At 36.2% G+C, this 26,454-nt stretch overlaps 1 protein-coding gene across 7 annotated transcripts; it reads right to left on the reverse strand.

Annotated features, from left to right (window-relative positions):
- Positions 1-684: 684 nt before the first annotated feature.
- tnksb (tankyrase, TRF1-interacting ankyrin-related ADP-ribose polymerase b) lies at positions 685-26,192 on the reverse strand. 7 transcript variants are annotated; one of them, XM_051894254.1, is made up of 29 exons: positions 25,685-26,192; positions 24,359-24,583; positions 22,653-22,748; positions 22,005-22,041; positions 20,416-20,491; positions 18,327-18,347; positions 15,215-15,309; positions 14,618-14,671; positions 14,043-14,109; positions 13,726-13,912; positions 13,528-13,646; positions 13,349-13,440; positions 13,191-13,269; positions 12,182-12,353; positions 11,985-12,064; positions 10,227-10,372; positions 9,964-10,129; positions 9,128-9,347; positions 8,938-9,047; positions 7,986-8,174; positions 6,934-7,171; positions 6,081-6,160; positions 5,865-5,985; positions 5,672-5,769; positions 5,508-5,582; positions 4,702-4,807; positions 3,189-3,375; positions 2,941-3,097; positions 685-1,109 (listed from the first exon to the last, which is right to left on the reverse strand). In XM_051894254.1, exons 1-29 carry the CDS (start codon positions 26,181-26,183, stop codon positions 1,023-1,025), a joined length of 3,879 nt encoding a protein of 1,292 aa, XP_051750214.1. In that variant the 5' UTR covers positions 26,184-26,192; the 3' UTR covers positions 685-1,022. The 7 variants fall into 7 exon arrangements, with proteins under 7 accessions (XP_051750214.1, XP_051750212.1, XP_051750213.1 ...); XM_051894252.1 differs by having other exon boundaries at positions 13,161-13,269; XM_051894253.1 differs by lacking the exon at positions 18,327-18,347 and having other exon boundaries at positions 13,161-13,269.
- Between the last annotated feature and the right edge of the window lie 262 nt (positions 26,193-26,454).

Genomic DNA, 26,454 nt, shown 5'->3' on the forward strand with positions numbered 1-26,454 from the left:
AAAGCTGAGTAGTGTATTAAAATCCCTGTTGCATTTACATTGATGTGTAAAATGGCTGTGCAGACAACACTTTTTGCAACCCAAATTCCTACATTTATGTAGAAATAAAAACTTTTCTACATTTTCATGGAGATTCACAATTTCCTGTGAGGTGGTGTCAAAGTAGCATTTGAATTACATAGTCTTTACAGTAATTTTTTTTTTTTTTTGTAGAGAAATTTGTAGATACTGTTCAAAAGATTTTTTATTTTATTTTATTTATTTATTTTGAAAAAATGAATACTTTTATTCAGCAAGAATGCAAAAAATTGGTCAAAAATGCTGTTCTTTTGAACTTTCTATTTATCAAAGTATCCTGAAAAAAATGCAGAGTTTTCAGCACTGATAATGATAAGAAATGTTTCCAGCAAATCAGCATATTAGAATGATTTCTGAAGGATCATGTGACACTGAAGACTGGAGTAATGATGCTATGCCATCACAGGAATAAATTACATTTTAACACGTTAAAATAGAAAACAGCTTTGATAAATTGTAATATATTTCACATTATTACTATTTTTACAGTCATCGCTCATTTTTTTATCCCCTTTGCAATTCCAGCTAATAATGCTGAGACTAAATATAATGAAGGCAATACCGTTTAATATGAATAAACAATCAAAAGCAAGTGAAATGAATGAGTCCTGTTGATGAGATTTATTTAAAAGAAATGAACAGACTCAAAAAAAAAAAAAAGTTCCATTAAAATACAACTCAAATAGCATCGTTAAACAGTCAGTTTTACATGTTTTCTTTATACTACCTGTACATTAGACTTCACAATTGCAACTATTTTCAAATAACTTAAGTAACTTGTTTTTAAAAGTGCAAATTCATAATTCATACATGGGAATTCCATGGGTAAGACGTGGGTACATGGGAAAGTTCACATTTCCTTTGTGCAACAAGAGAGTGAGAAAGAATGAGTGACTGTGTGAGCGAGTGAGTGAGTGAGTGAGTGTAGAAATGCAGTGTGCTGACTATGACTTCTGCTCTGCTCCTGTGGAGGACTGAGGCGTGCTGTCCGGCTTTAATATCTGATAAGTGATGAGATACTCTGGGTAGGCCTGGAAAAAAACAAACAAATATTAAGACAACACAGATTGCGTTTTTCCATTCCACTGCTCTACTTTTCCATTGTTTTTCAATGTAAACGTGCTAGACGGACATTTAACCACTGCGCTCAAGTCTTTTGCTGCGTCTCGTGTATGACATGCAGTTCTAAAAACACAGCGCTCAACTTTAAGTTCAACATTTTAAAAATGCAACTGGCCTGTGGCTCATGTTTTGAACAGCAAAAATGCGTTCTGCGTGAACCGACCCTAACACCCCACGGTTACACTAAAGGCCCTGATATACCAAAATTGAAGAACGAACTGGTGTGACGTTATTTCCAACAAAATCAGGCTAAAATGAAGTTTGTTTTGGGAGTTCAAAACAACTTACCAAAGCAAACTTTACAGAAAAGTTCACCCAGGCTGGGTAACACCTTCAAACTACCATTGGTCCTTGGTGATTATGTATTAGGTAGTTGTGGCTCTGAGGCTAGTGTTCATTTATCTATTGAACTAACATGCTGTGGACACTAAATGACTTGCCTGAGGTAAATGTAATGCTACATGTGATATTATTCTCAAGCTGATTTATTGATGTCTTTTTGCAGTTATAACACTGGTTGAGAGATTACACCAAGGCTCCAGGCTCCGTCCACACAGAAACGGCGTTTTGTCCAGACGGATCCGGCGTTTTCGGAGCCTGAAACTGCTATTTTTTGAAACTGGGTCCCAGAGTGGATAAATCTGAAAATGATGCCCTTGTGTTTTCGTGTGCACAGCCAATCCGTATATTTTGTGAAATGGTGATGTCATTATCCCACGTGTCGACCCTAGTCAGACATCGCTATGTCACGTAACAGCAACAACAACGGCGGACTACATGCTTGTGTTTGTGCTGCAGAAGCTACCGAGCCTATTAGCTTTATTAAAATAAAGCTTTATTCCTAAGTTTACTAAAGTTTGTATACAGCGCGCAAGGTTTATGCGCATGCTCCAAGTCTTATTCTTTGTTTTTAGTGTATCTCTGTGGCAGAATTACAGCGCCTCATACTGATCTGGCATGTATACTTCATCGTTTTGAGTCGGTTTCAGTGGTTTCGTGTGTATGCAGATATTTCTTGAGACGAGGGGGAAAAAAAAAAGATCGGATAGGGAAAGCTCTGGCTTCGTGTGGATGTAGCCTAAATGGTCGCGTCTGACTGCATGCACCGAAACTGTGACGCAGTGTTACCAATTCTGCGGTTTTCCTGTGGAATTGGGCTAATTTAACACTGTTGCCGCAGGCTGTTTTTCATGTCCACAGGTTGAAGCAACCCCAAATAACATGATATTTAGCCCCTGGAATGCAAATTTTACCAGGGGAACCCCACCATAAATGCAGATTTTACCCCCCGGAGTGCAATTTATACCAGGGAACCCTCATGAAACGCGATTGGGCTAATTTTGAGTAGCAATTGGGCAGGTTTGAGGTGAATAGATGTACCGTTACACACCAAGTATAAACGCTATATAAATAAACGTGACTTGACTTAATAGAAAGCGACACTGACACTGTTTTTCATATTTAATACTGTAAAGCTGCTTGCTCTAAAGCAATCTATTGTATAAATTGCTACATAAATAAACGTGAAGCAACTTGACTGGAGTGCCGAGCTGGTGCAAATATATCAACAATCCTATGATCAGATGCTTTCTTAAACGCTGCTCAGGTATTTCGAATTTCTTTTCACTCCTAAGCGAAGAACTTCGCTGTAAGTATATCGGGGACTTTATACATCACAGTCTGCGGTCTATTTCATAATGGTGTGAATTTAAATATGTAATGTTTATTTTTCAGCAGTACCTGTTCTCCGCGGTAGATCACATACTCCGCGTAGGCCAGGCCGTTGACACTGGGACGGCCGATCACAGAGTGATGCCCAGGGGGAGCGTGGGCCATCTTCATGGCGCTGAACTGCAGAAAGGACTTTCCCAATGTCACACGACAGAACAACATTTGCCTGTGGGAAATCAACAAAGAGGAAAACATTAAAAAAAAAATCCATTTGTGCATATGTTGCATGAATCTCTTTCAGGTGTGTGTTCATGTACCTGTGGCACACGTAACAGGAACGGTCTTTGTGAGTGGGGCAGCCAGTGCCGCCACCAATGCCATAGACATACTGGTTACTCTTAGAGGAGTTCTCTGCAAAATATATGCCAGCTCCAAACATGCCACCAATATATGCATGACGCTCATCGAATCCTTTATGGATGATGGCATTTATGAACGGAGATCCTGAAAAACAAAACATGCTTAGGATTATGATAATGAAAACTACTAATATTAAACCAAAACTACAATTCAAACAAAACTAAATGCAATTCATGGCTACATATAGCAGCAATTAAGCATTTATAGCATATTTAAGTACTTTTAACTTGAACTTTAAAGGTCAGTTGTGACCCTGGACCACAAAACCAGTCATAAGTCGCACGGGTATATTTGTAGCAATAGCCAACAATACATTGTATGGGTCAAAATTATCGTTTTTTTCTTTCATGCCAAAAATCATTAGGATGTTAAGTAAAGATCATGTTCCATGAAGATATTTTATAAATTTCCTACCGTAAATATATCAAAAAATTATTTTTGTGAGTGGATATGCATTGCTAAGGACAACTTTAAAGGCCATTTTCTCAATATTTTGATTTTTAAGTACCCTCAGATTCCAGATTTTCAAATAGTTATATCTCGGCCGCGAATACTGTCCTATCCTAACAAACCATACATCAATGGAAAGCTTATTTATTCAGCTTTCAGATGATGTATAAATCTCAATTTCATAAAATTGACCCTTATGAGTGGTTTTGTGGTCCATTTGGTAATAATGATGTAATTTGTATAGGCAGATGGTAAGGTTAGTGGTCTTATAATGGATAAAAAACATTAAAAAAAATAAAAATGATTGCCTACCAAAACTAAATAACAATAAGCAGCTCAAATATTAGAGCATGGTCGGTAAGATTTTTCTAAATGTTTTTGTCTCTTATGCTAATCAAGGCTGCATTTATTTTAACAAAAACACAGTAAAGACAGTAATATTTTGAATTATTTTTTACAATTTAAATGTATTCTATTTCAATATATTTTAAAATGTAATTTTTCAGCAGCAGTCAGTGTTTAGTGTATATATATTATGATGCTGTATTCTTCATCTTCTTTTTAGGATGTTTTTGATAATTAAAAAATTCAAAAGAATTTAATGCATCCTTTTTAACTTTTTTAATATTAAAAAGATATTAATACTTTTATTCAGCAATGCATTGATGCATTAAATATATATTAAAAAACAGCATTCTCAGTCTGAAGATAAAGATAATTACATTGGGGCAAAAAGGTAAATCTTAGAATAGACCATTTTCTTTGTGTCAAGATCATTTATTGTTTATAATCAATGAGCCCCACTATTTATGCACTATAAAAACTAAAATGAAACTGAAATTGAAAACAAATTAGCAAACACTAAAAAAAAAAAACCGTATAAATACATAAAAACAATGATATTTATTCTTTACATTTCATTTGTTTTCAATTCATAGGACAAGTGAGTTCAGCACTTACCGTGAAACAGCATTCGCTCATTGTGGTGATTGTGATTCTCGTCCGCAATCTCTTTCTGCCTGTGTGTATATCGCTCTCTCAGCTTCTTATTCACCACCTTCTGGATCTACGTGACAATTTCAGTTAAAACAGACATACTTAAAGGGATAGTTCACCCAAAAATGAAAATTCTGTCATTAATTACTCACTCTCATGTCGTTCTAAACCCATAAGACTTTCGTTCATCTTCGGAACACAGCAAACAATGTTTACAGTATTCAAATACGGTCACGGAAGCTCAAGCATGAGAACCAATGAGGTTCATTCTAACGTCACACAACACATTTAAGCTTCCGCGAGAACCAATGAGGTTTATTCTCGGTACGGTTGAGCTTCTGTTTATGTTTGCTGATCAATGTTTATATGTGAATAAAAGCCTAAATTAAATCTGTTCATCATATAAAGTGATGTCTCTTCAGAAAATTTGGACTAAACCGCTCAATTCACATGGATTTAATTTACGATCTCTTTATAACCGCCAGAGTTTTGGGTAAACAGACTTTCAATGGAAGGAAAGAAATCTCTCAGATTTCATTAAAATATCTTCGTTTGTGTTCTGAAGATGAACAAAAGTCTTATGGGTCTGAAATGACATGAGGCTGACAGAATTTTTATTTCTGGGTGAGCTAACCCTTCAAGATATCAAAAAAAAAAAAAAGTGTTATTAAATCATACAATATGTTTTATGTAACACATATTTGGACAGCAATACCTATTTTAGATCAGTTAAATATCACTAATGTTGAATAGATTTGGTGTGTATTTACCTTGATGACATTATATCGACTGAAAACGCCACCCGCGTTTCCTCCATCCCTGTGCTCCCGAATTGTGCTTTGCATCTGTGACCAAAAAACAAAACACCAAACACCCATCACACAAAGCCAAGCAGACAGGCATATGAAACAGCCCAGAAGTGTTCATGTTTTACCTCTTCCTCAACGGACTGAAACTCTTTATCATCCACAGCCAAGTCAATCAATACTGTGCCCTGATTGGTGCAGTGGAAGGTCAGGTATGGGTTGGCACCTGCGGCGTTACAGATAATAGGATTCAAATCGAATAAAAATATACCGATGCAAGCAGGAGCAGCTGAACTGATGTTTTATGAGATAGACACTCACCCTGCTGTCCTCCCAGCAGCCTCTCAATGCCTTTGATGAGTTTATGACGGTGTCCGTAAGCATTGATGCCGATCTCTTTGAGCTCCTCGTGACCCATATCAGCCAACACGTCCAGAGTAATCTAATGGAAAATAGACACACCGTTACAAACACGATGAAACCTTGAAACATCGCGTCAGAAGAAAGAAAAAAGTTCAAAGATGGTCTCTTTCTCACCTGTTCTCTCTCAAAGATGTCCCTCAAATGTTCAAGCCCCAGACTCTTCAGGAATTGTGAGATGTTCATATCTAGGACAGCTATGGAACAAAATGACATTTTAACAAAATAAAAGTGACAAAAATATGACATATTAAAAGAATTTAGCGCAAATGATTTTAATGATATAAGATTTAATTAGTGGTACTTAAACTTTCGTTCCTCTACCAATGCGGATGAAACGATGATCTAAAATAGCCTGACAGTGTTTACTGAAATACTATTCAGCAGCAACCCAACACCATTACTGAATTCCAGAATGAATGACTCTTATGAACTGATTCTTTTTAGTGAATCAGACCCATATAGCACAATCAGTGTGGTCTGATTCCTGAACAAATGACTCTTATGAGCTGGTTCTTTTAGTGAATCAAAGCCATACAATGCTATGAGTATAGTTTGACTCCCAAATGAATGACTCATGAGCTAGTTCTTTTAAATGAATCAAAGTGCGATCAGTGTAGTTTGATTCCGGAACAAATGCTTCTTATGAGTCAGTACTTTTTAGTGAATCAAAGTCAAACAGCGTGATCAGCAGTGTTGGGGAAAGTTACTTTAAAAGTAATGCGTTACAATATTGTGTTACTTTTTATAAAAAGTAATGAGTTACAATGAGTAAAGCGTAAACCCCAATACTGGTGATCAGTGTAATCTGGTTAAAGAACAAATGACTCCTCTGAAGTGGCTCTTTTTAGAGAATCAAAGCTATACTGCGCAATCAGTGTAGTCTGATTCCTGAATGAATGACTCTTATGAGGCGGTTCTTTTGTTTCATTTCACTAACTTCTTTTCATAATATCTTCAACTTTCTCACCATCTCCTTCCTTCCGCTCAGTTCCGGAGGCTCCATCAGCGGGTCCTGTAGCCCCTCCACTGGCCCCGTCGCAGAGGGGCCCGGCCAGGTTATCGATGCTGGAGGCAGCGGAGAGGCAGGAGGGCGTGGAGGCGGGTGATATCAGAGCAGCGCTGAGTACGGTGGCCTGCGGTTTGAAACAGCTGGGAAGGGCATCAGGAGGCATTGCGTCCATCAGCAATGCACGAATGTCATCGGCCTGATAAACACAGATGAATGACAATGAACTTGATACTCCAGTCAACACGAAATTCAAAAGTCAAAATACACCTTTTTGACTTTCTTACAACATGTTTCTGGTCGTATTGTGCATGATTCATCTGCGTAATAAAGTAATGTTGGTAACAATTTACAATAAGGTTATATTTGGTAACAGTAGTTAACTATACTAGCAAACATGAACGAACGATGAAGAATACATCTACATTATCTCAGATGACACTTACTAATACATTTTTAAAGTCAAAAGTTCTATCTAGTTAATGTACTGTGAGGCGTAACACACGAGAATGAACCTCACTGGTTCTCGCACATCAAGCAAACATGCTTGAGCTTCTGTTTACCACAACTGATGTGTGTTTAAGAATGTTTTTATGTGAATTAAAGCCTAAATTAAATCTGTTCATCATATAAAGCGACAGAGTCTCTTCAGAAAATTTGGACTAAACCGCCTAATTCATATGGATTAGTTTTATGATCACTTTATGAACTTTTTGACGTGTCAAAGTGGTAGATGAGTAGCTGTCTATGGAGGGAGAGAAATCGCTCAGATTTCATTAAAAAGATCTTCATTTGTGTTTCGAAGATGAACAAAAGTCTTAAGGGTTTGGAACGACATGAGGGTGAGTGAATGATGACAGAATTGTCATTTTTGGGTGAACTAACCCTTTAGCATTTTCAATGCAATGCTATAATGTTTATCTTTCAGGATCAATCTCTTATCTTAAATTCAAGTCAACTTTGATCTTTTCTTTACTGGAGTATTATCTAACAGTTCTGGTAGGGTAGTTTACCGTGGCCAGGTCCAGAGCTGTCTGTCCCTCCTGGTTCTTCATGGTTGGGTCAGCGCCGTGTGCCAGCAGCAGTGCACACAGCTGTGTGCGGCCCTTCTGTGCAGCCTCATGCAGCGGAGTGAACGCCCACTTATCCGTCGCATTTACGCACGTGTTATACTTGATCAGGAGGGCAGCGATATCCACATGCTGGACAGAACGAGAAAGAAGGCAGTTGAAGCAGTTTTAATGTCATGATTACGCCACAATATTGCTGTTCAGCACTGGGTACAAATTCATATGATCTACTGCTAGACAGACCAATCACCTAATATTTAACCATTTTGAAAATATGTGCATTTGCTAATAGCTCTGACCACTTGAACCATTTACAGAACTTGCAGACGTTTTGTGTTTTCACATATATAACTTGAGTAAATACATAATATTGTTAATGCTTAAAAATGTGAGAATATTATGTAAAATTGTTCATATTTGTGCAACTCTAAGCAATCTCATATGTTATCATTAAATTAAAATTGTAATATAGTATATAGGTATTACACGCACTATTGTTCTCTAATGAATTTGGGGTCAGTAAGATTTTATTTTTTTAAAGAAATTAATACTTGTATTCAGTAACGATGCATTAAATTAAACAAAAGTGAAAATAAAGACATCTATAATGTTACAAATTGTTTTCTATTTTAAATAAATTCTGTTCTGAACTTTCTATTTGTCAATTAATCCTGAAACAAAAAAAATGTATTACTGTTTCCACAAAAACATTAAGCTGTTCTCAACATTGATCATCATCATAAATGTTTCCTGAGCAGCAAATCAGAATATTAGACTGATTTCTGAAGGATCATGTGACATTGAAGACTAGTGTAAGTATTCTACAAAACCTCATCCTTCATAGATAAATTCATTTATGCAGACTAAAACCTTCCCACACCCCCAGTTCTCTCACCCCATATGAAGCAGCATTATGCAGAGGGATCAGTCCTCCTTTATCCTGAGCGTTCACATCAGCTCCGTGCTCCAGGAGATACTCGGCCACCTCCAGGTTATTATAACCAGCTGATTGAAACAAATTAATTCCATCATTAAAACACAGATAGACGAGATGAATGTGTGTTCAATGTGAGTAAACACGTTACCTGCAAGGTGCAGTGGTGTGGAGTTCCTGCCCTGTGTGTCTCTGCAGTTGATGTTTTCAGGGCTGCAGAGTTTCTGCACTCGAGCCAGACAGCCCTTCTTGGCGGCATCCAGCAAGGCGGCGTCTCCACGCAGCAGGTCCTGGATGTCCGTGTCTCCGTCCTTCACCATGTCCAGAGCCATGTTGCCATCGCGGTTCTTCTTAGATGGGTCAGCGCCGTGCTAAAGAAAGAGTATATATGTTAGTGCAAAGGGGCTGTGTTACGCTCATAATAATAATCATTAATATTTATATCATATATATTTATATATATATATATATATATATATATATATATATATATATATATATATATATTTGTAAATATATTATAATTTTTACAGTCTCATTTTTTATCTACAATTTGATATACATTTTGAATAAATAAATAAAAAATTTCAAAGAATTGCAACAAATCTATTCAATCTGAATCCAGACAACCAGTCCTGCAAAAACTGGATTTTAGGTCACAGTTTTTGGACATCAACAACAACAATAATAATAATACATTTAAATAAAATATTTAAAATTAACAGACATTTAATATATTTAAATATTAATATATTATAATATTTATAGAATTTATATATTCCAAAACTTTTGGATTTCATCCCAATGTATCTAGAATTTTGTACAAGAATTAAAATAAATTTTGGTGCATAAATAATAAATTATTATTGCATAATTATAAACTTATTAACCACTAAACATCATTAATATTATATGAAATTCCCACACAATCACGATATTCATTATGAGACCAACATGTGCATGATTTCTCCATCTGATGAATCAAACCTTGAGCAGTAGTTTGCAGATCTCATATTTGCCCTTGGCTGCAGCTTCATGCAGTGGTGTGAACTTCCAAAGGTCTGCCACATTCACAGACGCTCCATGTCTCACCAGCAGCTCTGCCACCTCATAGTGACCATACGAACATGCGTTGTGCAAAGGAACCAGACCACTGATCAAGAGAAAGAGAGAGAGTCACCGACAGTTAGATAATGCCAACACGGCAATGATAGTCACGCTAATGAGGATTCAGATGAAGATGATTGTACCCTTTATCTTTAGCGTGCACATCGGCCCCATGATGCAGCAGGTATTCCACCACAGCCACGCGGTTGTAGCCTGCAGCAAAATGCAGCGGGGTGGAGTGACGGCCCTCCAGATCACGACAGTTCACGTTTTGAGGGGAGCACAGTTGCTATGGAGGACACACAAACATTTTCCATCACAAACCGCCATCAAATGAATGATAATAATTTATTAGGTATGTTTACATGAACTAATTTCCGTCAATCTGACTGATCATTCACATATTTGTTTACATGTACATTACCATTTATTCCGAACAAAACAGTGCAGTGTCCTTTCACCGTTTATGTCAGAAGAGCTTTTTAGCAAATATTTAGTAAACATTCAGTCTCATCCACTGACCAGTTCATAAGACACGAAACACATGTTTGCATGACGTAAAACTTATGTAAATTACGACAATGCGCATGTGCACAAGTAATTTTTGAATCCAATTGAGGAAATGCAGATGAAATTTAGCTCTGTAGCTAATTCTGAGGCAGTATTCTTTTATTGTCCATTATCCCTGTCAATTAAAGAATTAAATAAATAAATAAATATATAAATAGTCAGATTCATGCTTAATTTTTTCCAATAGATAGGTGCAGGGATGACGTCAGAACCCGGAAGACTAATTCGACGGCCTAAAGTAATATATTCCTCTTTCCAGAAGCAATTAAAAAATCCTTTATATCTTATGTAATAATTTTGTTTTAAAGGGGACTCATTAGGCCCCTTTTATAAGATGTAATATAAGTCTCTGGTGTCCCCAGAATGTGTCTGAAGTTTCAGCTCAAAGTACCCCACAGATCATTTATTATAGCTTGTCAAATATGACCCTATTTGGGTTTGAGCAAAAACATGTTGTTTTGGTGTCCCTTTAAATGCAAATGAGCTGCTGCTGCCAGCCTACTTTCCAAAAGAGGGCGGAGCTTTAACAGCTCGTGCTTCGGTTGCTCAACAACAACAAAGCTGGAGAATCTCACACAGCCAAAATGATGATTGTCAGTAAGATAGTCAGTTATATTAATAAGCTATTTAATAAAATGACACAATCATTAGTAATAGTCTAGTGTATTAATATAATATCAATAAACAAGATACCACAATTGCATAAATAATGCTATGAGTTTAATGTTTTAAAACAGTACTTTAAATAGTAAAAAAAATTAATATATACTTTTTTTGCTACCCTTTCTTGGGCCAGTGCTGTGATGCATGCTGTAGTTTGCTGTGCCGACTCCTTGGCTTGCACATAGTTTGCAAGAATAAATATTAACAATACTTCACAGCGAGATTAAACAGTGCGTTTCAAAATACGTCTCTCACGTGTCTCTCACCTTATTTTACTCAGAAATTGAAAAACCCTATTATAAAACCCCATAGGAAAATCTCGAAGGAACCATTGGCGAATTAGTCTCCCGGGTTCTGACGTCATACCAGCACCACTATATTGATCAGATTATTAATTTAAGTCCACAGCATCCCTTTCAATCCAAACAAAATTTCATTCAAATCGAGCTCAATCAGATTGGTCAAGGTGCTTATATGAAGGCTTTTCAGTCCATTAAGCCATCAATCTGATTATAAACAGATTATTTGAGAGCAAGTAAACATAGCTATTGATTTCCTGATGGATAAAATCTTTTAAAAAAGTTCTTTTTATCATTTAGCATCCTGTTTAACGTCACATTGCGGAAGTGAAATGGATTTTGAACATGTTAACTTTAATTGTTATTTACCTTCACTGTGTCAAGGTCTCCGGCTTTAGCAGCCTCAAGAAAGCGGTAATCCACATCCGAATTACGGGGAGGAATGTTCTCTGGAGAAATAAATGCAGGAAAATCATAACAGATTAAGGACATCTTTAACGTTTAGTGACAGAAAATTCACTAATCATACTCCAAATAAAGCTCAGAGCAATAGATGTAGATAGTACCATTTAGTATCTGTTGAATGGCTTCATTGCCCATCTGTGAGGCGGTGAAGCCCTGCAGTGAAATGATTGACGGGTCGGCTCCGTAACTCAGCAATAGTCTGCAAGTCTGGATGTGGCCAGCAAGTGCCGCCCTGTGCAGAGCTGTCTGTCCCAGTGTGTCCACAGCATTCACCTAAACACACACACACACACAAAACTCAGTGAAAAAGGTTTATTATAAAAATACAGTACCGTTCAAAAGTTTGAGGTCAGTTAGTAGAAGTATTACAGTTTCCACAAAAATATTAATCAGCACAACCGTTTTCAACATTGATAATAATAAGAAATGTTTCTTATTCAGAAAATCAGCATATTAGAATGATTTCTGAAGGATCATGTGACACTGAAGACTGGAGTAATGATGCTGAAAATTCAGCTTTGCATCACAGGAATAAATTACATTTTAAAATATATTCAAATAGAAAACAGCTTGTAATAATATTTCACAATATTTCAGTTTTTACTGTATTTTTAAACAAATGCAGCCTTGGTGAGCAAAAGAGAAATCTTTTTCTTAAATACACTTTATTTAACAGTGACAAATTACAGCAGTAATATTTCTTGTTTTTATTTAGTCATTTTTATATTTTAGGAAAAATTTTTTTTTTGCCATATTTCATATATGATCACAAAAATTTGGCCAAATTGTGCAGCCCTACAAACAAGCATATCAAACCTGAAAAAAAAAAAAAAAAAAAAAAAAAAAAATATATATATATATATATATATATATATAGTAAAGTATATAATTTTTAATGTATCATTGTTTTATCATTTATAATTTGATTTATTAAAAAAGGAAGCCATGGAGTGTGACATCACATCCTGTTAAAAATATCTTGTGTAGGGTCTGAGATGATAGATAAATTTACATGTTTAAAAATATAGTTGAAGATGAAAGCAGCTGCCTTAATAGACGGCATATAGCAAAGTAGCTCACTAGATCCTGGAACACATCCCATGCTGGTACCTTTGCTCCATGTTTCTGCAGGACTTCAAGCACATCATTATGACCCCGCTCAGCCGCTACATGGAACGGAGTCATAAAACTAGGAGAAGAAAGAGTAAGTGAATGTGAGAAACAGCAACCAAGAGATTCAACTGTATCTAACAAAGTCGAACACTCACTCCTTGTTCTTCTCATGAATGTTGGCACCTTTCCGTAGCAGCAGCTCTGTGACCTGTTTGCGTTTGGGATGAGGAGAGGCTACAGCGCAGTGCTGTGAACAAAAACGGTTAGACAGAGATCTTAATAAACACATCATTAAAACCCTCAGGATTCAGAGGAGATCATGTCCTGTGCTCACCAAAGCAGAGTCGTGGGAGTGAGGGTGTTTGAAGCTGATGATCTCTTGAGCCGTTTTCTTGACCTTTGCCATGTCTGCCTCGCGGGCCGCTTGCAAAAGCGTATGTCCTTTAAACTCATCTGGACGAACGAAATAGCAAAAGGTTAAATGATTGAAACTAATATGGAAATAAGCAGATGCACTGTGAATGGCACGTACAGGTGAGTCTCTCTTTAAGCTCAGGTGTGGGCGCCACATCCACCGCGCTCTTGCCGTGGCAGTTGAGCAGTGTGGGATCGGCGCCGTGACTCAGTAGCAGTGAACACACCTCCACTCGATTCTTACTGGCCGCCTCGTGCAGCGGGGTGAACTGCCACAAGTCCATGGCGTTAACGCACGCCCCATGCTGTGAGAGAGACATACAGGAAACCATCAATCACAATAAAGAGAAACTAAGAATCAAAACAATAAAGTATCTGGGCTGGGTGAGCAAATATATTTCAATCAGTAAGTACTGCCTAGATTATTTTACTTACCTTCAACAGGAGCTCTGTGACCTCGTAGTGACCATAAGAGCAGGCATTATGCAGAGGAACCAGACCACTGAGAGAGAGAGAGAGAGAGAGAGAGAGAGAGAGAGAGAGAGAGAGAGAGAGAATTTATCATTTCAAAAGATCATGATAAACGCTGATGACCTTGTTTACCTTATAAATATAGTTTACCATATATATATATATATATATATATATATATATATATATATATATATATATAAATAAAACATTACAATTTAAAATAACAGTTTTCTATTTTAACAAATATATTTTAATGTGTAATTTATTCTTGTGATCAAAGCTGAATTTTCAGCATCATTACTCCAGTCTTCAGTGTCACATGATCCTTCAGAAATCATTCTAATATGCTTATTTGCTGCTCAAGAAACATTTCTTATTATTATCAATGTTGAAAACAGTTGTGCTGCTTAATATTTTTTGAATAGAAGTGTATTTATATAATATTAAATATGTTTTTAAATGTGTGTCAAATTGTAGAAGTAAAAACAGGTTGCATTTCATGTTGGCTTTTAGGGGTGTAACGGTACGGTACGTACCTCGGTTTTGAAGTCGGAGTTCGGTACGGGTTCGGTACAGCAGGGGGGAGAAAACTAAACATAAAATTGCTTTTTTTAATTAAACTTTTTTTTTTTTTTTTTGAACAAATGTGTCTCTGTGTTTAAATAAATTAAATTATAATTAGCATTTTTCTTAAAAATAAAAAAATCTATCTTAGCTAATGCTGTAAACTATATACAGGGAGCCCTTTCTTGCACATTACTATAATATTAAAGGTTACAATTAACAACAGAGCCCAAACTATTACATTCATTTGCTATTTATTTATTTATTTATTTATTGAACTAACATGCTGTGGACACTAATTGCCTGATGTAAATGTAATGCTACGTGGAATATTATTCTCAAGCTTTTTTACTGGTATCTTTCCGCAGTTGAAACACTGGTTGAGAGATTACATGTAAACACATCGATCGGTCGTCTCTTTTTCTTCTTTGTCTTCTGACTGTATGCACCGAAGTGTGATGTCCGTACCATATGGTTAGGGACGATTACATGTACCGTTACACCCCTATTGGCAATACATACTGGACACAACATGTTTAAGAGAGAGACAGGAAGTAGTAGTTGCTCACCCTTTGTCTTTGGCATGGACGTCAGCGCCGTACTGCAGCAGTAGCTGCACTATACGCACACGATTATATCCAGCGGCCAGGTGAAGAGGGGTGGACTGCAAGAGAGGAGAGAAATATTAATAATCTATCTGCATATATTTAGTTCATTTAATGGAGCTAAATTAATGATCATAAATGTGCTCATCGCACATAACCCAACCTCAAATATAACTACAGTAGTCAACATTTGAAGTGGATCAAAACCTTTCATCAAAGTTTTCCTCAAAACCTTCTTCTTAGGACAACTTTGATGAACTTTTCTGATCCACTTCAAATGTTGACTACTGTATATAAACCTGCTTGAAACCCATCTCAACATTAGTTAGACAGTTAACTTTTTATACAATGAGCTATTCTGTGTAAATGTACTTCAGTTTTGAAATTACGTTCTTGATGTTTCTGTGATACAGAAGCGGTGCCTAAAGACCCATTCATATCAAGTACGATAACTATATCAGCGTCCACACCAACGCACAATATCGTTCTGTTTATTCTAAGCGTGAGCTGCAGTTTTTTCATCTGTCGCTTTAAATGTTTGAGCTCTTTAAAGCAGAATGGATTCTGATTGGCTGTCAATGTTTTTATCATTCATCAGCTGGGGAAAAAAAAATCATTCTGAAAGCAATTCCAACGATATTGTTTCTCTGTGCCATTATCATTATAGTTGTGATGTGGACTCTGCTATTCTTTTATATTTATAAAGATTTTTAGAACGATATCTTTATCATTATAGTTATCGTCCTTGGTGTGAACGGACCGTTAGTACCCTTAAAATCTGTTTCTACAGTCCACATTAAATTGTAAATATATGGACTTAAAGAACATGTAAATGCCTACTTGCACCAAGAACAAAACAAAAAAGTGGAACAAATCACAAACAAAAGATCTAGTCACACCAAAAACGAAACAGGTCTTGGGTCAAATCACATGCCCTAAAAGGTGATGAGTATTATACTTTCTTAGCCATAATATATGCTTTTCTAGAAGCTGAAATTCAGTGTCCCTACCCATAATCCTAGAACAGTCCAATAATAAGAAAAAATAACTACTGTTACCACAGAAACAGAAATAAAGATAGGCAAAAGAGCTCAGCACCAACAACAAACTTCCATGCAGCACTGAAAATATGTACGTTTCCAACATTATTTTGCATTAAAATGCAAACTGTTGGTTTTATACTTATAATCAATGATTCTAAGCCAATAGTTTTATATTTTACCTTTTTTTTTTTTTAATTATTTCATAATTTGCACTGCATTGCATTGCCTTAAGTACACAGACCAGCACGTTTGCAATGTCAACAACTCAATTGTCAGTCAGAGCTGGTTGGATTGGTTCATGGCTTAGATATCTTTATTGAAAGATTGTTGAAATGGGAGGGGGGGGGGGAAATGGGAATACTTTCTGGAACCACTAAAAAAGTGAGCAGTCACTATTGTGCACTACTGCCTCTTGGTGCAAATAGGCCTTTACAGCTGCAATCTGCTTAAAGGGTTAGTTCACCCAAAAATGACATTTCTGTCATTAATTACTCACCCTCATGTCGTACCAAACCCGAAAGACCTTCGTTCATCCTCAGAACACAAATTAAGATATTTTTGATGATATCCAAGAGGTTTCTGACCCCCCTATGAAAAGCAACTTAATTACCAATTTTAAGGCCCAGAAAGGCAGTAAAGACATCGTTAAAATAGTCCACGTGACCACAGTGGTTCAACCTTAATGTTATGAAGCGAAGAAAATACTTTTTGTGTGCAAAAACAAACGAAAATTAGCGACTTTATTCAACAATTTCTTCTCTTCCCGGTCAGTCTCCTATGCTGTTGACATTGTAAACAAATTGCAGCGCTTCTGGGTTCTACGTCAGAATGCAGACTCAGTATTGGCCGATACTGTTCACGTGAGCAGCACGACGCATACGTGCGATGCTGACGCAGGAGCCGACCAATAATGAGTCGGCGTTCTGACGTAGAACCCAGAAGCTCTGCACTGTGTCTTCAATGTGAAAAGTGTAGGAGACTGACCGGGAAGAGAAGAATTTGTTGAATAAAACTTGAATTGTTTTTTTTTGGAGCCTAAAAAGCACTAAGGTTGATGTCTTTACTACCTTTCTGGACTTTGAAAGTAGTAATAACATTGCAGGATTTCATCGAAAACATCTTAATTTGTGTTTCGGGTTTGGAACGACATGATGGTGAGTAATTAATGACAGACATTTTATTTTTGGGTGAACCAACCCCTTTAAGAAGAGATAATTATAAGTGACTCAATAAACCACTAGTAACTTAAATAGTCTGAACACACAAAAAAAAAAGTTACAAATTCATTGAGTTCATGCAGTGAACAATGAAGAAATAATGGTGACATGCCCTTATGACAGCCTGAACACAACCACAGCAAAACAATCAGCATGACAACCAATCTCAACAACGCAGCCATTTAGTAATGAAGATCTGCCTTAAAAGTATGACGCATTCTCTGAGAGAATTATATTATTCAGTGCAGGATGGAGAGGCAACATTCATCTTCATATCATTATTAATGAGGACTGAAATAGAGTACAGCACAAGCAATGGGCAACAGTGCAAGTTCTAGCAAACACACAATGGATCTAAACAGGACAGAATGTCATTAAGAAATCAGGAATTAAACACCACGTTCGTGGAGAGCATGCGTGCTGATCACAACAAATCAAACAAACGGATTCAAAAACGTGAGCAATGATGCATGGATATGGAGGTGGGGTTTAGGAATGGAAACATGGAGTTCTTGCATAGGAAGACAGTTTAGAGAAGTTTTGTAAAAGAGTAAAAAAAAGACTTAGAAGAAATAGGTAAATGAAAGCCTTGTTTTCAGAACCTGCATGAATCATCAAAACATTAGCAGAGCTATAGGTTGATTGATGGATTGTGACCAGCAGAAAATAAGGCAGGTTTCTGTGCGTTTTAAGTGTGAACCAGCGTATGGATGAATTTTTAGGGGCAAAAATTAACAAAAACAAATTGTAAGAAATTTTTTTTTAATAAAATCACAGAAGACCAAAACTAATTTCTGTTTCACAAAATAAACTTACCAGCATTTTTTGTGATGTTGACTGAATGTTGCCAGAACAAAAAAACAAAACAAAACAAAAAATTAGCTATAAACTAACATATTATCCATCAGAGCTAACTGTGGTGCTTGAAAGCTAAAAATTCAATAGCTAAAGCATCCTATAAGAAGCACAATATCTTAAAAATATTTAGCTTTTTTTTTTTTTTTTTTTTTTTTTTTTTTTTACAAACTTTATTTCTGTATATTCTCTATATTATTTTTATTGATTAGTTCACACAGGAAGATAAATGCTAAAATCAATTCAAAGGCTGATTTAATACTTATATACACACTACCTTTCAAAAGTTTGGGGTTGGTGAGATTTGTTAATGTTATTGAGAGTTTTTTTATTAAGTCTTTTACGCTCACCAAGGCTACATTTATTTGATGAAAAATACCATAAAAACAGTAGTATTGTGAAATATTTTTACAATTTAAAAATAACTTTTCAATTTTAATATATGTTAAAGTGTAATTATTCCTGTGATCAAAGTTGAATTTTCAGCATCATTACTCTAGTCTTCATTGTCACATGATCCTTCAGAAATCATTTTAATATGTTTTTAATAAACATTTCTCATTGGTATCAATGTTAACCAGTTGTGCGTGGAAACCATGATAAATATTTTTTCATGACTCTTAAAAATGAAGAGAAAGCTAAAAAGAGCAGAATTGAAATTAAATTTGAAATAGAAATCTTTTGTAACATTATAAATGTCTTTACTGTCACTTTCGATCAATTTAATGTGTCCTTGCTGAATAAAAGTATTAATTTATTCAAAACCCCAAACTTTTGAATGGTACATACACACAATTTAATGACAGAAAATGAGAAACAAAATTATTTAATTACTTTATACAACATTTCTTTGATATTCTAAACAAAACATATGACAACAGAAAATGTTTATTATTGTATTGGTGCATCCCTTAGGTCTATAAACATTTTCTTTGCTCATTTACCCATTAAAATTATATCAAAAACGATACCATTCAGCATATATTCTATGTTTGATGCATAAATGTTGCCACGCAAAAAAACTCCGGCTGCAAAACAAAATGTCAGCAGATCAGAGATATTTCTAGGTTTATAACGTCTATGGCATGATTTCACTGCCAATATTCATGTCTATGTAGAGTACATTCAAGTATGTATTATGTTTGGTTATCAACTATAGTGTGCTGCATTTGATGTGAATTGTGGTGTTGACAGTTCAAGAAAACGCTAAACACAGTACTCTCAAATTATCAGTCCAAATTATATCACTATACAATTTACAGGTATCAAAACCAGTACAAAAATGAAAGTATCAGCCTCTAAAAAAAAAAAAAAATAGTAATAACACAGCATGAGTTACAGTATATAACTCAAAATCCTCTACGAGACAATCAGTAGACTAACAGAGCAGCAAGAGCAAATATTTAAGAAAAAACACCAAAGTGAACTCAAAAGCCCTTCTAATATAAAGACACAGAGGTCTGGAGAGAGATCTGACTTATGAAGTGACCTGAAATGATCAGGGATGACAGAGGATTTGAGGGGGAAATCAAGGTCTTGTTGTGATTAGAGAAAGAAATGGATCATAAAAGATTTGCCTAAACCTTCATAAAGTTCAGATGTGCATCCAATAGACATCAAAGATCAACTGAAATCCCTTATAAAAATGATTGACATCAAAAAGCAGCCCAGAGTGAACAAAGGGGCAGTTAAGACTTGAAACAAACATTATAAAATGACATCAACCATACGTCCAGACTTAAACTCATTATGGGTAAAACTAGGTCAGCACTGTTTACTCTAAACACAGTGTTACGGGGAAAAAAAAAACTCAAACAAGGGGATTTAGTACTGTCTTGACCTACATCTATATCATTTACATGACCAATGAAATACATAAAATCACATCCTGTGTTTGAGTTTGAACAGAACTTGAGTATAAAAACAATGTCAGACATACTTTCTAAAATAGTCATATTAGGAATTGACATCCTATAAGGTATATCAAATGTTCAAAGCAACATTACGGAACAATTCATGCAGATTAAATAAAATAATTCTGATCTGTTACCTTGCGTCCATCGCTGGCATGACAGTTGACGTTAAGTGGGGTCAAAAGCGCCATCAGCTTTTCCTCGTTTCCGCTCCTAAGAAAGACGTTTTCCGAACAGAGGGAGACAAAACACTGTTAGGAATGGCAACTTAGAGAAAAGACATTTCTGGATCTGTGACATTCAGAGAAGATTCCAATGTACTTAAAGGGACCACTACATCTTTTGAAATGCACAATGTAAACTTACTGTAAACTCCCCTTCTACTCTAATTATTGAAACATAGCTGCAAAAACGGCTTGCTTTAGGATTGTTTTGAAAGCTGTAACTAAAGGATGGCGCCACTGCAACTATGCTGGACTTACTCATTTCACATGCAAACAGAGCCAATTTATGTAGTCACAAGTCTTTAAAAACACAGTTACAAGAAAGTGATATTTAAATTCTAAAAGATAAGAGAGGGAATTAAATAGTAATGAAAAAATAGATTTTGGGTGCAAGAAACCTTTAAAAGGCTCATGCGATATATTTTTATAATATAATATAATATAATATAATTAGTGTTGTCAAATTTAACACAAAAGTGTTTACATATATATATATATATATATATATATATATATGTCTGTGTATACATATACACACAGACACACACATACATACATATAACATAAATATAATAATATTGTGTAAACACAAAACTTTATGTTAGATGCGAGCACATAGGGGGCTCCGAAAACTTGGTCCATATATCAAACACGCTTGCACGTATTAGTATGAAACTCGGTACACATAGACCTAATCGGGCCTAACAACTTTCGTGCTCTAAGTTATACGCCACCCCAACAGGAAGCCGACTATTACGGGTTGTTTGAAAAACTTATGCTCTGGAATTTGATATACTCCTCCTAGGCGATTAATCCGATCACCACCAAACTCGGTCAGCATGAAGTCAAGACACTGAGGATGTAAAATTGCCAGCGGATTTTTGATATCTCGGACGGTTTGGCCGTTGCGAGGCAACAAATTTATGGCGAGAAAAGGGAAACAGGAAATGTGTTATAATGTCTGCATACGTTGATTGATTTTTATGAAACTTCAGCTGTGTTCATTGTAGGAGTCCGATCACATGGATGTGACTATTGTGAGTCAAAGTTATAGTGCCACCAACTGGCAGCAAGATTAATCGATTTGACAGCACTGAATATAATATACCATAATATAACTATATAATATTCAATGATATTTTGAGATATTTGAGATATTGTACTAACACTACTAAGAAAATATTCTGTAACTTTAAGATTTAGGATTCTGTAATCTAGGGGACAAGTTTACTTAAATTGTCCCCAGTCCAAAAAACATTTATTGAGGCAAAAACGTGATATTCTTGACGTTTTCTAAATATCAAAATATGACCAATATGGCCTGTGCCAGACTGTGTGTAGCACCTACAGCTCTGCACATTCTTCCCAAAGGACTCCAACAATCAAAACAAGATGTTGAAGTATTTAAACAACCATCCAAAATTCCCTTGAAAGCACTTACAGAAGTGTTTATTTTAGCAACACATTGATATTCAATTATAGTTATAGTGCCATAAGCTCACCTCGCTGCCTCCAACAGTTCATCCTTCTTATATTCACCTGAGGAATAAAGACAGACAGCAAGTGTCAGACAGACTCGATTTGAAAGATGCATTATAGTATTTGAGTGGATATTTTTAGTGTTACAATAGCTCTTCAGACTGGAAAACTAACATAATGTTTGTATTATGCAGTACTTGGCACTTTTTTAATTAATAAGTGAAACGGTATGCAATATGCATTGATTAAAGTTTCAAACGGAAGTGTGCTGCTGCAAAAATCACTAAGTTTAATTTGGCGAGTGGCATCAAGGTGTCATTTTAATCAAATTTTGTGTACAAATGTTTTAACATTTGGCCATCCAATCAAATTATGGATAATGGAAATGTGGTGGATAATGGCCTTCACTTTTCAGACTGGAGTGCCGTGCATTGTGGCACTCTTGTTATATAGTGCACATTTTGGCATATGTAGTAAATCATATAGGCATTCTGTGCAGTCAAAAATCTAGGGAAATTTATTTACTGTGAATAACATACTGCATACTACAAAAATAATATCGATGCCACTGCAGACATACCCAATGTGCATTTACATGTCTGCTCATCAGATTGTGAGTGTGTGTGTGTTTGATAATGACTGTAAAGCAGATGTATGTACGCATGTCTCACCAGTGAGGACGGTCTTAGCAGAAGGGTCTGCCAGGTCCAGAGCTGATTTGCCGTCAGTGTTTCTAATGTTTGGATCAGCACCGTGCTGGAGCAACACTGTAAGAAACAGAATCAAGCAATACAGTCAAAACAAGGGATGCACCTACTGAAACTGACGATATCAAAGGCAAATGTTTTACACTTTGGCCAATACCTATAATTATTTATACTGTTTTGCCACCTAAAGTGTTCATACTAGATCTGCAATTTGAAATTTTAGTACAACCAGCAATTGAAACATTTTAATTTATAGTATATATATATATATATATATATATATACATATACACACACACACACACTTTTACTGCCATGCCAAAAAAAGTCACTGTTTGAACATCATTGGGATGTGCTGGAGGAGACTTTACAGAGTGCTCACCTCTTGCATTGTCAATACAAAATCTTGACCAAACTTGATGCACATCTTGATGGAAAAAAAATGTTTTGATGTTTTTTTCTATCAAGAGGTGCATCCATTTTTGGTCAAGATCTTGTGTTGACAATGCAAGAGGTGAGCACTCTGTAAAGTCTCCTCCAGCACATCCCAAAGACTTACAATGAATTTAAGGTCTGGACTCAGAAGGGCCAATTCATGTGTGAAAATGATCATTTATGCTCCCTCCCAACCATTCTTTCACAATTTGAGCCTGATGAATATTGACATTGTCATCCTGGAATATGGCCATGATGTGTCATACATGGCTGTTTAATGAAAAGCTACACTCTCCATCAATTAGGGTTTCAAATTTATCAAACATATAACATGCTAGAAACATAATAATCACTGCAATAATGATCCAGTCATAGGCTCTTAAGTATTTGCCTTTTTAAATCCAAACAGTGACTTCATATATAAGTCAATGTTTGGATTTAAATAGGCAAATACTTAAGAGCATATTTTATATTATATATATAAATAAAACAGTTATCAATCCACTGTATAATATAAATATTTTTGTAACACTTTCCAATAAGGTCCCCTCCATTAACTTTAGTTAAGGCATTAGCTAATATGAACTAACATTGTGCAGTATATTTTTACAGCATTTATTAATCTTTTTTCAAGACAAGACAATTCACAGTACATTAACTAATATTTAAAAATCCTGATATTATCTCTTTCTAATATCACCATAATATCACCCAAAAAAATTATAATATTGACCAAAAGTGATATTTTCACCAATATATTGCACATCCCTAACAGTCACTCTCCACACTTCGCCAAATAACTCTGAAGAAATAGTTTTACACAAAGTAACACACCGTACTCAGACAAACACATTCATTGTGCAACTAATGCAAACATCAGAGATCCTGTCAGTTTTTCTCACACATGAGTGCTGTCTCAGCACAGAGGTATTCAGTCGGACACTATGACATCAGGCCGCAGGAGAAAAATACTGCAGGACAACAACATTACTATCACAACACAGCAATACTGCAGCATGCTGGAACAGCTCTATAGACAACCGCTGCAACTCCACACAATGGTGACTGTGACTCATTAGACAACTCATTCACTGACTTTCAGCAAGGGATGTACAATATATCGGTGACCATCAATTTGTTGTTATCATTAGAGCTTTTTTAGTGATCTGTATTGGTCTGATTAGACTATAATTGAAAACAGATGAAAACACAAGATTTCTCATATTAATCCGTACCAATGCACACGTCTATTTTGCCCTTGATGGCAGCCTCGTGTAGAGGTGTGTAGTTCCAGTTATCTCGTGCGTTGGGGTCCGCGCCGCTACACAGCAGCAGGCTGACCACCTCTGCATGCCCGAACGAGCAGGCGTTATGGAGCGGGATCAGACCACCGTCGTCGCGGGAATGGACATTTGCTCCGGTTTGCAGGAGATGCTCGACCACATCCTTTCTGCCAAAGCCTGTCAAACATCACAAATGACCATCAGTTCAAAATGAATTGAATATAACATGATGAAACAAATAAAAATCAGATCTTATTACACCTAATGAGTCTATTGAAAAGATTTTAGGTTAAATAAACGATATAAGCGTATGTTTTTAGATGCAGCAACTCTCTGATCTGAGGCATATCTTTTAAATGATAATTCACCCAAAAATGAGTGAACTACACTTTTAAATGATTAATAATTATAATTTTTAAAATCAACTTTAATAACTAGCTGTCATTGATTAGCCAAATTAATGGTCCTGCAGATTGACATGCATTTTAAAAAGTGCAAATAATCCATAGAGTCTCTACGAGATCATGAAAACTGCATGCTTATGGTTACTAATGCTGAAAATCTCATTATATAGAGGTATCAACATGAGTAATGTTTATGTGGAACGAAAAAAGAGGTAAAATATAACAGCTTTTTAAGCGTATAGAAAGGTCATATTTACTTGTTTTGGACTCAAGCAAATTGCCAGGTATCCCTAATTATAAATTGATTTAGTCAGTGTATATGACTCACAAAAGTTAGTTTTAAGGAAATATGTAAAATCATAAAACAGACCTTTTTAAAAACACACCCTAATAAGGTAATAACAGTAGATTTAATTCGTATTTTTGTCCACAAGGTTCTTTTTTCCCCCTATTTTTACTTTATAGGCCTACTAGAAATTATTACAGTGAATAGACATTTTTTACAGACATTTTTTTGGGGGGAGGGGGGTAAAATTACAATAATGTGCAAAATTAGTCAGTTTCGAATTTATATCTAAAAAAAAAAACACAAAAAAAAAACATATTTTACACATGCAGATTTGATTCAAATAAAACATTATGTAAGATTATGCCATGACACATAACCGTTGTGATATTCAATTTACAATACATATTTTTTCTATGAAAACAGTGCGCACTCTCTACTTTTATTGACAAATCTCATGCTCGTTAAAAACTCCGATTATAATGGAACCAAAGACCACAAAGGTGACGTTGTGTTGTTTTATAAGGTCACAAAACAAAGCAATATGATTAAAAACACATTGTATATGGCAAATACATAAATATTGACCTGCAGCGAAATGCAGAGGGGTTGATTTTCGTCCGGCCATGTCTTTGGCGTTCACATTCACCGAGTCCACCAGCCTCTTCACCCGCGACACATCTCCGTTCCGACAGGCCTCAAATAGCTCTCTGAACGCCCCGCCAGCACCGCACACTCCTTCACCGGGACTGGTCGCTCCTGAGCCGGGGCTCTGGCTGCCTGCGGTCGCGCTTGAACTAATGCTGCTGCAGCTGGAGCTCCCGGCTGCTGACGACGCTGCGGCGGCCACTGCTGTTGCTGGGGAGGGCCGGTCCGGGGAAGAGGCGGAGGAGGAGGAGGCCGCTGCGGACTCCATCGTCGCTCCACCGCATTCCGCTGCGCCAGTGGACGAGGGGCTCAATAAACTCGTCGATTCGGGAATAATCGCGGACGGCGATTCAGGAGGGGGGGACGCGATCACGGCATTCCGCGGAGACGGCTGCAGGCTGCTTTGTTGGTGCTGTGAGGATCGACGGGACACCGCCATTTTCCCCCCGAAGCTCCGTCTGTCAACAATAACAGCTGGAGCCGCTGCGCTTCCGCTCAGTGCGAGAAGGCTTCCGGTTGGAGGCTATGCACTACTGATGCACTGCAGTTAAATGTCTTAATTTCTATGACTACACAGTTAAATTAATTATAACCTCGCATTAAATTATTAAAAAATTGAATCCAGAAAAATTGCAGTTACAAAAAAAACACGTAATTTGGGGGAAAAAAAATAAAACTTATTTCATCTATCTATCTATCTATCCCTTTAG

Source organism: Ctenopharyngodon idella, chromosome 5, assembly GCF_019924925.1.
Source record: "Ctenopharyngodon idella isolate HZGC_01 chromosome 5, HZGC01, whole genome shotgun sequence".
Lineage (NCBI taxonomy): Eukaryota > Metazoa > Chordata > Actinopteri > Cypriniformes > Xenocyprididae > Ctenopharyngodon > Ctenopharyngodon idella.